Here is a 15730-nt window from a genome sequence, read left to right on the forward strand (position 1 = left end):
CTGTTGGGGGAAAACGGAATGGGCTGTTTTAGATTAAGAGAGATTTAAGAGGCCTAACAACTAAATCCAATTCATAATCCTTGACTGATTCTGGTTTGAATAAACTAGCTATACAAAAGGCTTTTTTTTTTTTTTGGCAATGCCACAGGGCATTCGGGATCTTAGTTCCCCAGCCAGGGATTGAACCTGGGCCCCAGCAGTAAAAGTGCCGAGTCCTGACCACTGGATCAAACGTAATGATATCTGTAATTTACTTTAAAATACGTCAGGCAGAAAAATAAAAAGGGAGCAAATATAGCAAAATGTTAATTGTATATGTATTATTAATTATATTAGTGTCTCAAGTTTTTCTTATAATTTGACATTTTTCATAACAAAAAGTAAACTGCAACAATTCTGTGGCTATAACAGATTTTTCAAACAGAGAACATACCTTTGATCTGAACAAACAATTTTTATGATGAACAAGGCCCCTTCTACCAACAAACTGCCATCACTTCCTATACCATAAAGATACACAATTATGACTTCAGAGGGGTTCTCAAACGTTAATTCGAAATAAGAATCACCTGGAAAGCTTGTTAAATGTTTTCTGGGCCCCATTCCCAGAGATGCTGATTCAGTAGGTCATGGTCCATGAATCCGCATTTCCAACAAGCCCACAGGTGATGCCAATGGTGCTAATCCGAGAACCACACTTTGAGAACCACTCCCTTAAAGGGATCACATCCACATTTCACTCTGCTAAATATTCTGTCTTTGACAGTGATGTCAAGCAATATTTTAATAAAATGCAACACAAAATGTTGGGAAACTATTTAAAAACCATCATTAACTATTTTGGATTAATCATATTTATCTAAATTCTTGTGTAGTCTATTTATTCACATTTACAGTTTGCCTTACATCTTGCAGAATGAAAAGCCAATTCACCTTTTTTAAGGGACTGGGGAGATCTCAGGTGCCTGATAGCTCAGATCAAGCAGAAAAGTGAGATAGAAGAGAAAAAAAAAGGGCTCTTCTAGGAGGTGCTCTTCAAAGTCTGAGCAATGGGACAAAATATTAAAACAAAAAAGCTACTAGCAACGAAATTTTACATTAAATCAACTCTTACCATTCCTCGTAAAGATTACGGGCACCTTACCCACCTGTCCCAGACATCATCACATTTTAAGTTCGATTTATAAGCAAATTCTGAGAGAAGCAAAAAGGAAAGAAATAGCTGACTTGAGCCCTATATTGAGACAAAAAGCGTTCCTCAAATTTCTTGGTATCCTTACTTTGATCCCAAGACTCAAAGTAAGTCCTACTATGGTAGGACTGAAAGTTGAAATGGCAATAGATATACAGTTATGGAAAATGAGGCTAGACCTAAACATCACCAGCACCTAGCGTATTTCCTAATCCATCCCCTCCCTCCCCCCCTCACTCTCAGTAAATAACCTTCTTCATTGGAGACAGAAGCCATCAGGTGGGACCTATTTAACATACTTTTACCTATAAACTTATTTACACCTCTAACCTTGCTTTCTCCTTTCCCTTCAATTACAGAAAAGTGCGTCAATCTCTTTTCTTATTCAAGGATAATCAGTATTACCACCTCTGGCCTTGACCCCCATCTCCTTTAGAAACTCATTTCTTTAAATTACTTTGGTTCTTTCTTGAATCTTCAACTTCCCCCTCTCTACTGATTTTCTTTTTGCTTAGCATTTAAATAAGCTCAAACCTCTGCTTCTTTAATTAAAAAATTAATAAAAACAAAAAACTGAAGTCACACCTACAATCACCTTCCCATTAATTGTGCTACCCACCCACTTACCCCACACTTTCACCACTGACCTTTTAATTTTCAGATTCTCTCTTTGGGCCTTAAAATCTACCTGCATCACCTGACATCTATGACCACTCATTTCTTAAACCTGCCTATTTTGCATTCATATTTCCTTATTTTCTTCCTCTCTGTCTAATCAGCCCCTGGGGTTCCATCTTCTCACATCTTTTCTATGCTTGATAACTCCTAAATCTACAATGCTAGTTTGAAACTCCCATGTGACCATATGCCTATTTGATATCACTACCCTGGATATATAACAGACATATCCAAAAGGGGTTTACTCTTCCCCCGACGCATCCTGCTGTTCCTTCTGTATTCCCTATATTGACCACTGTGCCACCCATCTAGATAGTTTCTCAGGTCAGAAATCTTTGAGTTAAAGTACTTTGATTCATTCGCCACCATTCACTCACTCATCAAAGTCTACTGATCTACCAAGTCTATCCTGCCCATCCTCTTCTAGCAATGCCTTGGTTAGTTCAAGCACTGACCATTTCTTACATTGTTCTTAATAAGTCTCTCTGCCTCCAGTCCACATGCTATATGGTGACCATTTAGTGATGTTTCTAAAACAGAAGACTAATTATGTCTCTCCTATATCTAAAATAATTTGGTGTCATTTATACTTGTGTAATTAAGATAAAATAAACATCATGGAGCCCAACGCTGCTCTCCTCCCTCTCTCGTCAATGCTTTCTCTTCTTTCTCCACCTGAGGACTCCTCTCTAGGCCATCTCACCAAGAAGTCTCTGTGCAGACAGAACTAAATGCGCAAGAGCAGAAGCTGGCTGGATCAGACTACACCATGAGACTCTTGCATCCTGCTTAGCAACCTGAGAAGGAAATTCACTTTAGTCTAAAACCTTATCAACTTCCTGAATATGGGAAGTCAGGGACAGAAAGGGGCCTGACCCACCAGAAAGGACACCAAGCAGGACTGCAGTTATTCCCTGGCCTGAAATATCCCCCAATAGAGGAGCAAAAGAAACAGAAAAAAGTATATTAATACTATAGTCCAGAAAGCTGCAAGATGATAGCCATCATCAAATTTCTGAAGCACTATTACTGTGGATACAGATTAACCAAGCCCAGCTTTAATGAGAATTGTGGTGGATCACAGGGATAGTGACAGAAAAGAATGACATATATATATGTATTTTTTTTTTTCCCCCAAAGACTTTTTTGTTGTTGTTGTGGACCATTTTTAAAGTCTTTATTGAACTTGTTACCATATTGCTTCTGTTTTATGTTTTGTTTTTTTTTTGGCCGTGAGGCATGTGGGATCTTAGCTCCCTGACCAAGGATGGAACCCGCAACCCTCGCATTGGAAGGCAAAGTCTTAACCACTGGACCACCAGGGAAGTCTCCAGAAAAGAATGATATTTTTAATATCGTGTTTTGTCTCAAAAAGGTATTTAAGGGCTTCCCTGGTGGCGCAGTGGTTGAGGGTCCGCCTGCCAATGCAGAGGACATGGGTTCATGCCCCGGTCTGCGAAGATCCCACGTGCCGCGGAGCGGCTGGGCCCGTGAGCCATGGCCGCTGAGCCTGCGCGTCTGGAGCCTGTGCTCCACAATGGGAGAGGCCACAACAGTGAGGGGCCCGCGTACTGCAAAAATAAAAAAATTAAAAAAAAAAAAAAAAAGGTATTTAACTACAAATAACAATTTTACAGTAATTTGTACAATTAATAATGCATTAATTGTATAATTTAAAAACAAAAAAATTAACCAGCACCCTTCAATGGCTGTTACCTGTAAATAAAATTTAAGCTCCTTAGCAAGATGTACAAGATCTTTAAATTGGCTCCTTGCAACTGTCCAGCTTCATCTCTTGCCATTATGTGCTTCACTCTTCTTGCCCTAGCAATACTGACTCCTTTACAGTTTTCCAAACATAACGTGTTATGTTATCTTCACATTTATGTGCTTCTGTACATGCACTCTTCTTTTGCCTAGAAATGTGAACCTCTGTTGTCAGTCTTTCTGATAAATTCCTCAAGACTGCATCTTCCCAGATGCTCCCAAATTCAAGGGGGGAAAAAAAAAAGCTTAATAAATGTTTATTGAATTGAGCAACTTATTTGTTTAGCTTCCCTACTAAACTCTGAAATCTTCAGGGACCAACCATCCCATGTGGGACTTTTAGTGCTAAAACCAGGACAGTCTCGGGCAACACTGGAGAGTTGGTCACCCTACTCCACAAAGACAGGAAATATGTCATAACCATTCCATATTCCCATCTAGATAATGTTTGTTAAATAGAACTGATCCGAAATATTTAAAACAAAGGGTGCATCAGACAAAGATGGCTATAAACAGCCCACTACCTACAGAACAAAACACTGGCCTTATTTCAATGGTACCAGACTTGCTTTTTATTCCTCAGTATGTAGGGCTATCACCAAAGACTACTGTAACGCAACTGATATCACCAACGCAATTTAGGCAAATAGCCAGAGAGGAAGAAAGCAGATGATAAAAACTTCTGAAGAATTAACACTGTTCTTCACCAAATTCCTGTCTGTCTATACTATTAAAACCCAGGAGTAAGTGCTGGGCAGCAAGGTCAGTCACCAACTACATCTGTGTTTACTCTGAAATTCGATAACTGAGAAAGTCTCAAGAGCACTTAAAAGAGCAGGTATGTCTCTCCCCACTAAACAAAGGAGAATGTCATTAAGAACTCAATGTGTGTTTGAATTTGCCTAAGACCACAAAAGTATTATTTACTAACTATGGCAAAAGCTCTTTGAATATTCCTATAGGATGTAAGTAATTCTCTAAAATGTCTGCATTTAAAAAAACCTTTATAATCCTACCTCTTTTAGTCCTTATCAACACTGAGTCTGGAGACTCTGCTGATCAGAGTACCCCTATCACAAGTTGTGCCTAAGGTACAGACATCAGATGTACGTAAATGCAAAAAAGTGCATTACTGGGTTTACCTATAACCCCAATTAACTAGCTGAAACTAAGGGTGTCAGAAGAGATGAAGAAAATGCTTAACCTCATATGGTTACTGTGTTACCTGTTGTTCAGCAAAATGTTAGAACACTTAATATCCCGATGCAGGAAATTCTTTTTGTGACAGTAATCCAGTCCTTCCATTAGCTGTTTCATAAATGACTTGATATGATCCTCAGAAAAGTGCACCAAACCAGATTCCAACAGTCCCATTAAGTCATGGTCCATATACTCAAATACAAGGTAAAAGGCTCCTACACAGGACGAAGGAAAAAATTAAAAACAAGAGAAAAAAAAAAGGATGCCAAAATGACAATGCGTCAAATTTTAACATAATTTTGGAGTTGACCATAAGCTTTCTGGAAAAACCACTTAATTTTACACATGAAGAAACTAAAACTCCAGCAGTTGAATAACTTGCCCATTCTAACAATAAATAACAGAACTATTTTTTGAATTAATCTTCTGACTCATAGTCCAGTGCTCTTTGGACTATTTACTTCTCTAAAGGGACAACTGCCCCAATTAGATTGTATAACTAGTCTTTTATGATCTAAATCAGTTGGCAAATTACAGACTCCTTGGGCCAAATCCGGCCTGTCTATTGCTGTAAATAAAGTTTTATTTGTAATATACAAACATGTCCATTTGTTACACATTGTCTAAGACTATTTTGTAGAAATCTTTACCCTAGTTAACAGCACTCACGTAATAACGCCAGGGGTACATTTAGTACGAATTATTAATGAAATTTATAGTATTTAAGAATTGAAAGAAAAATGAATCATCTAATTCAACTCCCTAAATTTAAAAGTAGATAAAAGGCTAAGAGAATTATGAAAGATTTGAAATCCACATTATCTTTCCACTTTCAACAGGTGCATGATAGAAGCAAACACTGTAACATACGAAATACTAGACCTAGTTAGACAATGATCCATCCAGTCTAAAATTCTTCTCTCAGTAGCATAAAGGCAAGGATTCTTCGTCTACGGGATAGGCTTCAAGGACTCTTTGAACTCTCTAAATAGCATACAACATTTTAAACACATGTGTATGCAACATTTTAAATGTATATTTTTGAAGAGTGAATCCATAAGATATTTTAAAAGGTTCATGACTCCCAAAAAGTTAAGAACCACTGCATTAAAGGAATATCTTAGCTTTAGCTAAGCCCTCGTATGAATTAAGAAAACACTAAAACTGCAGAAGAGAGTGGATAAAGGACACAAACGGACAACTCAAAAAAAGAGGAAATAAGTAAAATTGATAGACATGGAAAAAAACTCAGAATATAAAGAATGCAATCCAAAATAATGATATCATTCATACTTCACCTATCAGGTAAGATGACAATTTTTTAAAAAGATAAACTCAATGTTAGGGAGGATAAAGTGGGATGGGACTCACTGGTGGGACATAAATTATTACTATCTTTCTTAAAAGCAATCTAACATTAAATATGAAAATTCCTTTGACCAAATAATTCTACTTCTAGGAAACTATATTAAGAAATAGATCAAAATACAAATATTTATGCACAAAGATGCTCAATGCAGTGCTATTATATTTTTTTAAACTGACAACTAATTGTTCAACAAGGACTGGTGAAATAAATTTGGATTCATCTATCTTTATGCACAGTCATTAAAACATGTTAATGATACAAGAAATTGCTTATGACAAGTTATAAAACACTAAATACACTTTGCTCTTGGTTATGTTAAAATAAATACAATATATATAAAATATAAAGTACTAGAAAAAAAATGCCAACATGCTAATACTACAGTGATCTTCTATGGATGCTCATATACTGGGAGTGGGAGAGAAATGATTGCCATTTTCCTTTTCTTACTCGCCTATGTTTTCAATTTTTCCACAAGGGGCATGCATCACATCCATTCACTCATTTAATATTTTATGATTAAAGAAATTTGTTTTAAGTTTTTGGCTGTGCCACACAGCATGTGGGATCTTAGTTCCCTGACCAGGGATCAAACCCATGAACCCTGCAGTGGAAGCACAGAGTCTTAACCACCCATTATTTTACGATTTTTTAAAAAAGAATTTAAACAGTACGAGGTAAATTATTTAAACAGTACAGAAGGGCATGGATGAAAAGCAAGCACCTCTCCAGAAGCAACCAATTAACACTTTCTTACGCATCCTCACAGAAACTAGCTATACACTGTATTTTTTTTTTTTTTTTTTTTTTTTTTTTGGCGGTACGTGGGCCTCTCACTGTTGAGGCCTCTCCCGTTGCGGAGCATAGGCTCCAGAGGCGCAGGCTCAGCGGCCATGGCTCACAGGCCTAGCCACTCCGTGGCATGTGGGATCTTCCCGGACCGGGGCACGAACCCGTGTCCCCTGCATCAGCAGGCGGACTCTCAACCACTGCGCCACCAGGGAAGCCCCTACACTGTATTATTTTTATAATCAGAAAAGGTTAAAAGAACACACCCAGAAATATACCTAGTATACTTAATTCTATTCCAATCTAACTTTCATAAATTTATCTAAGCAGGATTTCCTCTTTTCTTTAAAACTACTTCTACTAAACTCAAGAGGTATTACCCCCCTAGAGCTAATATATTTGAGGCTCTGTAAAGAAGTCCAACTTAACTTTATCCATTACCCTCCTAATTTTATGTATTTCAATCATATTCTCTGTTAACATCTCAGGCTATATTCACAGATGCCACCTCTTCACAGCTGCCCCTCTCTAAACCTTCAGATTTACTTTAATAAAAGTAGGCTGGATGTCATATATAGACTACTTCAAACATAAGTATGAAAACAATAAACGAATGTATCCCCATAGACAAAAGTTACAAATCCAGGAAAACAAACCACTATGTGACCTGAAAACTGTTTTAGAAATACCTGCTTTGGATTCGAAACTGTATAAGTACAAAACTACATTAAAAAAAAGGATGTGGACTTCCCTGGTGGCGCAGTGGTTGAGAGTCCGCCTGCTGATGCAGGGGACACGGGTTTGTGCCCCAGTCCCGGAAGATCCCACATGCCACGGAGCGGCTGGGCCCGTGAGCCATGGCCACTGAGCCTGAGCGTCCGGAGCCTATGCTCCGCAACGGGAGAGGCCACAACAGTGAGAGGCCCACGAACCGCAAAAAAAAAAAAAGGATGCATATAAATGAAGGATGTAAAAATGAGAGTAACTGTCAAATCTGGGTTTTAATTTCCATTATTGTTATTACAATTTGTAAAAAACAGAAACAAAAAAAACCGACTTCAAAACGTTGATTGGAGGAGAATCTTATATTGTTCGTGTGCTGGCCTTATTAGGTGTTAACAGCAGACTCTAATTTTAATGATTAACAATGATTTCTAAAAGTATGAGTACAATAATGACGAATGGACATTTTATAAAATAAGCACTGTTCAGCACAAGAACAATCTGTTAACATCTTAATTCTGATGTGGATTAAAGAAAGAAGCTGGACTTCAGTACAACTTGTTAAAAAATGCAAACAGGCAAACAAGCTAAGAAAGGGAAATAAAATGTACCAATCTCCCATGCAGAAACATGATTCTTTGCTAGTACCTTTGTCCTTCTTGAAATCCAGCGCGTCTTGTTTATCTGTGACAATTTCCTTCATGTTAACAACACTTCGGTGGATTAGCTGACGAAGGATTTTGATCTCACGAATGGCTGTGATTGGGAAGCCCTCTTTCTCATTGTCCAGTCTCACCTTCTTCAGGGCCACTAGCTCTCCTGTTACAACAAATTCAAACTGTTATATTACAATTAGCATTTTTTGGCCACCATCATGCATCAACCAATATATGCTCTTGCTCTGAAACAGACTTAATGCCTACTTTTTTTTTTTTTTTTTTTGCGGTACGCGGGCCTCTCATTGTTGTGGCCTATCCCGTTGCGGAGCACAAGCTCCAGACGCACAGGCTCAGCGGCCACGGCTCACGGGCCTAGCCACACCGCGGCACGTGGGATCTTCCCAGACCGGGGCACAAACCCATGTCCCTTGTATCGGCAGGTGGACTCTCAACCACTGCGCCACCAGGGAAGCCCCTTAATGCCTACTTTAATGCTACATGGCAGATACTTTTATACTGTTAAAAAAAAAAAAATCCCCATGTTCCCTTTCTTATCTTTGTCTTTTTAAAGATTTAAAACAAAATTTTTTTTTTCTTTGTGGCACACGGGCCTCTCACTGTTGTAGCCTCTCCCATTGCGGAGCACAGGCTCCGGATGCACAGGCTCAGTGGCCATGGCTCACGGGCCTAGCTGCTCCGCAGCATGTGGGATCTTCCCGGACCGGGGCACGAACCCGTGTCCCCTGCATTGACAGGCAGACTCTCAACCACTGCGCCACCAGGGAATCCCTTAAAATTTTAATTCAATATTCTGTTAAGCCTAAAAATTCTGTATTATTAAAATATATCAATAATCCAGCTACTTCATTTTATCTTCAAGGACTAGCCCCTTACCAAAGAGCAACTGACAAATTTTATTTTTACCTTCTCTTAAATTCCCAGCAAGTTTATTATAAAACATTTACAACGGACAGAAGGAGGAAGGTTTTTAGACAGTAATAATTATACTATTCTTTTGGAAAATTTTAGTCTATTTCATAACTTTTGGAGATCAAATAAGAACTCAAAGTTTACTTTTGCTAAATCCACCTAAGACATCAGTACTGCTAAATTTTTAACCTTCTGACATCTAAAATGTTGTGGCAATATTTACCCGTGTCTTTGTCCTTGGCTTTATATACTTGGCCATAGGTTCCCTCTCCAATAATCCCAATAATGTCAAACTTGTCCACACAGCGTTTCCCCCAGTCACTTTCTGTTTGTCTTCTTTCTCCATAACGAGGACAACAAATTCTAAAAAAGGCAAAACAAAAATAAAAACGAACAAAAAAGTTATTTAAAAAAATTAAGTGCATTCCTTTTTTTCTTTTTCTTTTTTATTTATTTTTTTGGCTGCATCACACGGCTTGAGGGATCCTGATCAGGGATCAAAACCGTGCCCCCTGCAGTAGAAGCATGGAGTCCTAACCACGCCAAGGAATTACCTAAGTGTATTCAAAGAACAAAACAGAATTCTTTTATGATGATTTCTCTGGCTCCTGAGTCTTTTATCAGTTTCTTTATTAAAAAAGCAGGACTCAAATGATATGAAATAAATAGTTTAAACAGTCTCTCACAGTGGCTAATCTCTCACAGATTTTTTTTTTTTGCTTCAGGAAGACATAAGATCAAATAACAATAGATTTGCTACTTTATTGAGTACTGGCTTCCTCAGCCATAGAATGGGAAAATAATCCCTACATCATAGGGTTACTATGAAAGTAAAATATAAAACTTTGGCAATAATATGTGCTCAATAAATGGCAACTATTTTTACTACCAAGAGAAGAATGCTAACAATCTGAAGATCAAACTCAGATTATACTACATTTATGGCATGGCAATTTATGTAGTTCGGGGAAAAAAAATCCCCCATCTGTTAATTCTTCATTAACGTGTACATGGTTGACACCCTCTGAATTAAAGGATTTTTTTCTTCTTCAATACGCTAAGTATTATGAATTCAAAAGATACACTGGGATCAATGTTCATGGTATACTTGGATTTGGGAAATTATTGTTTTTCTAAAAAACACAACATGGTATCTATGAGTGTAGATGAAAGGATTTTATCCATTAAAATAAAATAAGATCTACATTACGCCCAATCCTCTATAAGCCTACTGGTGTAGGTTGTGGTCCAATGGTAAGGAAGAAAGCTGTAATTAAGGAAGGGTCCCTCCAAAAACTCACTTTGGTCTCTTTTTGTATGGTTGCTGAGGTGGTGTGATTGCCTTTGGTTCTGGAGAGTCTGGGGGAGATGGATCCCCACCAGGGAGCTCTGGAGGGAGAGGGAGGTCTGTGAGTAGGTGACGTGGCCTTTGTTCCTTCTCCTTCTTTACAGGTTTTGAAGGTAGAGTTTCTTTCGGACTAAACAACAGAGAGGAAAAAATGAAAAAGATCACAATTACTTAAAGGATGTGCAAATAAACCTTTTCAAAGATTATAATGTCTGGCTGTTAAAAGATTACAAAGATTTTACTTTTAAGGGGAAAAAACCCCAGTAATATAACATAATGAAATGGAGTTTATCACAGTTAAAGAGACTTGGATTTTGCAAAAAGAAATCTATAGTATATTAAAAAAACTAATAAAAAATTTGGCATATTATTTGTAGCAACTTTTTTTTTTTTTTTTTTTGCGGTACGCGGGCCTCTCACTGCTGTGGCCTCCCCCACTGTGGAGCACAGGCTCCGTACGCGCAGGCCCAGCGGCCATGGCTCACGGGCCCAGCCACTCCGTGGCATGCGGGATCCCCCCGGACCGGGGCACGAACCCGCGTCCCCTGCATCGGCAGGCGGACCCTCAACCACTGCGCCACCAGGGAAGCCCCTGTAGCAACTTTAATAAACTTCTTTAATGTCCTTCCTAAGATTCTATGTGGATTTTTATTGAGATGAAATAAAATGCAGGAAGTTATAATCTTAAATTTGCAAAGCACCAATGCAACTCATGAAGTCACCAAACCTGCTCCATATTTTAACCAGCAAAGATTTAAATGACTGAAAGCCCAGCAATGTAATATTGGGTTGGCCAAAAAGTTTGTTCGAGTTTTTCCATGTTCCAGAAAAGCCTGAACGAACTTTTTGGCCAAGCCAATACTATTATGTTACTAAAGATGTGGCGAGAAACTTGGAAAAAGCAAATAGTATTTTACAGTGTTTTGTAAGAAATACAGCTAAGCTGAAAATCAAAATAAGTGAAAAATATACTTATTTATTCTACTGGCTGGGAAGCAAAAGGCAACCATATCCGACCATCCAAGATGGATAAATAACCTTCAAACTAAAAATCCAAGGAGAAGAGTCCAAGAGACTATTTCAGAATCATTAAAACACTGATAGCAGAAGGTTTCTCATGATAATCAACAAATTTTAATAGTCAGTGGGGGAAACAGAAGGGATGGCTTTCCTGGAATAGACTAGAAAATTCAGTTTTCAGATCCAATTTTTAACCACCTCTATTTATGAGTAAAGGAAGGATTTTGTGCCATGCATGTCCTCAGAAAAGATAGTGCAGCATACTAATTCATGCCTACAAATAAAACCATGCTAGATAGTCTTTTGTATTCCATCACAGTATCAGAAGATTAAAAAGAATCTGAGAATCCTAACCACAGTACAAACCTCCTCTATGTTTTCAACAAGTGGTTATTTAAAAAAAAATTCTTTCATGAATACTTCCACAGAACCATAAAGAACAGATCTACCCCTTGCAATGTATGTTTGTTTGTTTGTTTGTTTTGGCTGCGTTGTCTTTGTTGCTGGGCGCGGGCTTTTCTCTAGTTGCGGAGAGCGGGGTCTACTGTTCGTTGCTGTGCACGGGCTTCTCATTGGGTGGCTACTCTCATTGCAGAGCACGGGCTCTAGGCGCGTGGGCTTCAGTAGTTGTGGCACTCGGGCTCAGTAGTTGTGGCTCATGGGCTCTAGAGCACAGGCTCAGTAGTTGTGGCTCATGGGCTTAGTTGCTCTGCAGCATGTGGGATCTTCCTGGGACAGGGCTCGAACCCGTGTCCCCTGCATTGGCAGGTGGATTCTTAACCACTGCGCCAACAAGGAAGCCCCACAATGTATCTTTTTAAAGCATACTGCTGCCCTCTGTGTGTGAAACACAATCTCAAAAGCTACTACTTCCTACCAATTTTCATCATTTTAATCTCTTATAAATCAGACAGAACAATAGAATCTAGTTTGTACCATATCAACCAGAACTGGGGTAGTCAATGGAGAGCAAAACAATCACCTGAAACTTTCTGTTAAATTACTGATAGAGATGAACACACAACATTATTATAATTTGCACTAAGATTTTTCTACCCTGGGAACAAAGCCTGTTACCAGAAAACTCTTGAGTCAGGATGCCATACAGATTTTTTAAATTTCCCCAATTTTTAAGACATTTGGGAAAGAAAATTCCTAATTTTTCAACTAATGTCAAAATATTTTTTATAAATTTCAATTCCTCATGACTCAGAAATAGATTCCATCTTGGTTCTGTGTCACTAGAATCAAATTATCTGAATTCTTTCACCATCATTTACGTTCAGTCTATATTTTATATTTACACTTGTTTTATCCAAAATTTACTTTATGGGTTCAAATATTGTTTGCTACTGTGAAAATGTACATTACTTCTGAAAAATTATATTTTTAGTATGTTTATGTCAAGAAAGAATGAGTGTTTGATGGGATATGTACTACCAGTTCAGGGCACAAGTTAATAGAGGTCAAATTCTGTTTCAATAAATTCCAAATGTACCAAAAACCTTGGAATAATGATGACCCATAAAATTGCAGTGCTTAACAACATTATGCTCTTTAGCCTTTAGTGTAGGGCACTCACTAAAATAAAGCTCTATATAGTTCTGAGGGCATACAGTAGATGCAGAGAGCCTAACATATTGGAGCAGATACTGAACATCTAAGTCATTACTTGAAGATTCAGTACCAGGAAGTGCTGATCTACCCTACCAATATCAGTATTTCCTGGTTCTCCATTTATACCTGCAGATGGGTTCACATGTAGTGACAAGGTTGCATAATGCTTGTATATAATTAAAAAAAAAAAAAAGTTGCCAAGCTCCAAGATGCTGAAATTTTAGAATCCGGATAGTCTCTTGGAATTTACGATGCTGGATTTAATCTGTAGGTACAATGTAACACCTCTAATAAGTCTTTATTGTTAATAAAGAAAAAAAATATGAATTTACATATGAACTATGTGAAAAGAAATTAATTTTTTTGGGGGGGGGTGGCCGTACCACGTGGCTTCAGGGCTCTTAGTTCCCCGACCAGGGATAGAACCCGAGCCCCCTGCAGTGGAAGCACAGAGTCCTAACCACTGGACCATCAGGGAATTCCCCAAAATTAATTCTTATTAATTTTCAAAATGTAAAATAAACTACTTTAAATAGATCATTTATCTCCTTCCCCTTAAAGCAGGTTGTTTAAAAAGTGATTTATTTTTACAAACTTCTATTAAAAATTTGAGTGAATACATTAAAAACATTGTATTAGCATTCTAGTAAAAAACAAGCATTCTATTACAAAAATCCTAAAATCTAATCTGAATGTTTACCCAGGCCTATTCTACACGAGCTCAGTACTTTAAAAATACAGCCTTTGAGAATAACGTAGACTCTATTCAAGTCTGATAAAACTCCAAATGAACAAGGCTTTCAAAAAAATAAAGAAAACAATATTAAAAAAACCCTATGTGGTTAACTGAAAATTTTTAAAAAGCAGCAGATCCCCATGAATAGCTATGTTCATGAAGAATGTACCATATCACGGTGGATGTTTGGCAGCCTTTGCTTCTTGAAACCAAGAATTGTACACCATGAATCATAAAGGTTTTTGCAGTACCATTAATTAAATTCACTCCTGCATTTGATACCTGGGTTAATACACTCCTGCCCAATATATATGTTTGAAAGAAAAATTTCAATCTTTTCCCAAAAGGACAAATCCTCTAATACAAGCTTTATGTCATCCAGGTGGCAAATAATTTAACTACATGCCCGATGTCATTTCACACAAGCCCTGACTCTGGCTCCTTCAGCAGTTTTACTTATTCAAATAATCAATATTTAATGACTGCATTCTGTGTTCTATGTTTAAAACACTGTAGGCAATAAAAAGATGTGTAAGTCACATTCTCAACATTTAAGCTCCTGAAGCCTCACATGAGATAAAGTAGGAGGAATATGAGTCCCATGTGCAACTTTCAGATTCCTTCCTAAAAAGTTTTCTTACATAAAATTATTTTTCGGGACATCCCTGGTGGTCCAGTGGTTAGGACTCCACGCTTCCAATGCAAGGTGGGCAGGTTCAATCCCTGCTCAGGGAACTAGGGTCTTGCATGCTGCGCGGTGTGGCCAAAAAAATTTTTTTAAATAAATAAATATTTTTCATGTGAAAGATAGGTGCAGCTGGTACATGGATAGGGTGGCACCAAATAAGTAAATAAAAACAAGAACAGAAAAACTATCTTGAATTTATAGTTTTATAGTGAAAAAATAAAACTGATAGTGGAAGAAATCTTCACTTCCATTTTTCTACCTTTAGTAAGGACTATAAAATAAAATAGTTACACTTTTGGAATCAGAATAAATATATAACAAAAATAAGTTTTCTCACTTCATTCTCTCTCTTACACATTTTTAAAGATAGCTACACATACTCAAATAAGCACTGAATGGTCTTACTTTACCCCTCATCTGCAATCTGAAAGATAAAAATTCCTATGTGCTTTCTATCAAAATTGTTCCACCTCTGGAAACCTGCACTCCATGCTGACGCATGGTAGGTAGGTTCAACAGCTATTTGGTTAGCCAAGTAAACATTTCAAAAGCAAGATCCTTAGCCACACTGATATTGTCCTAGCCACTACGTAAACTAAGATTTAAACAAGGTCCCTGCGGATAGACAGTGGCCTAGGTTCCCTTTGGATGATACTCAATTGACTATTTTCCAACAAAAACTGTAAAAATATATCGCTTGTATCTATGAGAAGTATATTGTGTACCTCAAACAAATTTTTCTACATAAATTTCAGGTTCTGTTCTCCTTTGCAGTTCTCAGGATGTGGCAGAATTCATAAATACCTATTAATATTAGAAAGAGCATGTGAAATTTTTCTTTAAAATCAGATTTACAGCTATGTATAGTAATGGAGCCATTCTTTTAAATAATCTCTTTCCCTCTCATTTATTGCACTTGCACCTTCTAAAAAAAGTGCAGAGTGTAATCTGAAAAAATATAGATCTAAAGGGCTGAAATGTATCACTGTTCAAACTACTGATGTCACCTGGAAA

General features: G+C 37.6%; 1 protein-coding gene and 1 non-coding gene across 6 annotated transcripts in view; one reads left to right on the plus strand and one right to left on the minus strand.

Moving 5' to 3' along the window:
- Nucleotides 1–15730, minus strand: part of CDK12 (cyclin dependent kinase 12) — a 59325-nt gene that overhangs the window by 36505 nt on the left and 7090 nt on the right. For all 5 annotated transcript variants that reach the window (XR_009516954.1, XR_009516953.1, XM_059996964.1 and 2 more), the window contains exons 3-6: nt 10609–10785; nt 9531–9670; nt 8367–8537; nt 4863–5052 (exon numbers count right to left, since the gene is read on the minus strand). Coding sequence is in view for 3 of the 5 variants with exons in the window: in XM_059996964.1 (XP_059852947.1) it covers nt 4863–5052; nt 8367–8537; nt 9531–9670; nt 10609–10785 (678 nt within the window). In the remaining 2 variants the exon portion in view is untranslated. The remainder of the gene's footprint in view (nt 1–4862; nt 5053–8366; nt 8538–9530; nt 9671–10608; nt 10786–15730) is intronic.
- TRNAW-CCA (transfer RNA tryptophan (anticodon CCA)) lies at nt 14691–14763 on the plus strand. The gene has a single exon. It is a non-coding gene; the product is annotated as a tRNA-Trp (tRNA).

This window comes from Delphinus delphis, chromosome 19 (assembly GCF_949987515.2).
Source record: "Delphinus delphis chromosome 19, mDelDel1.2, whole genome shotgun sequence".
NCBI classification, from domain to species: domain Eukaryota; kingdom Metazoa; phylum Chordata; class Mammalia; order Artiodactyla; family Delphinidae; genus Delphinus; species Delphinus delphis.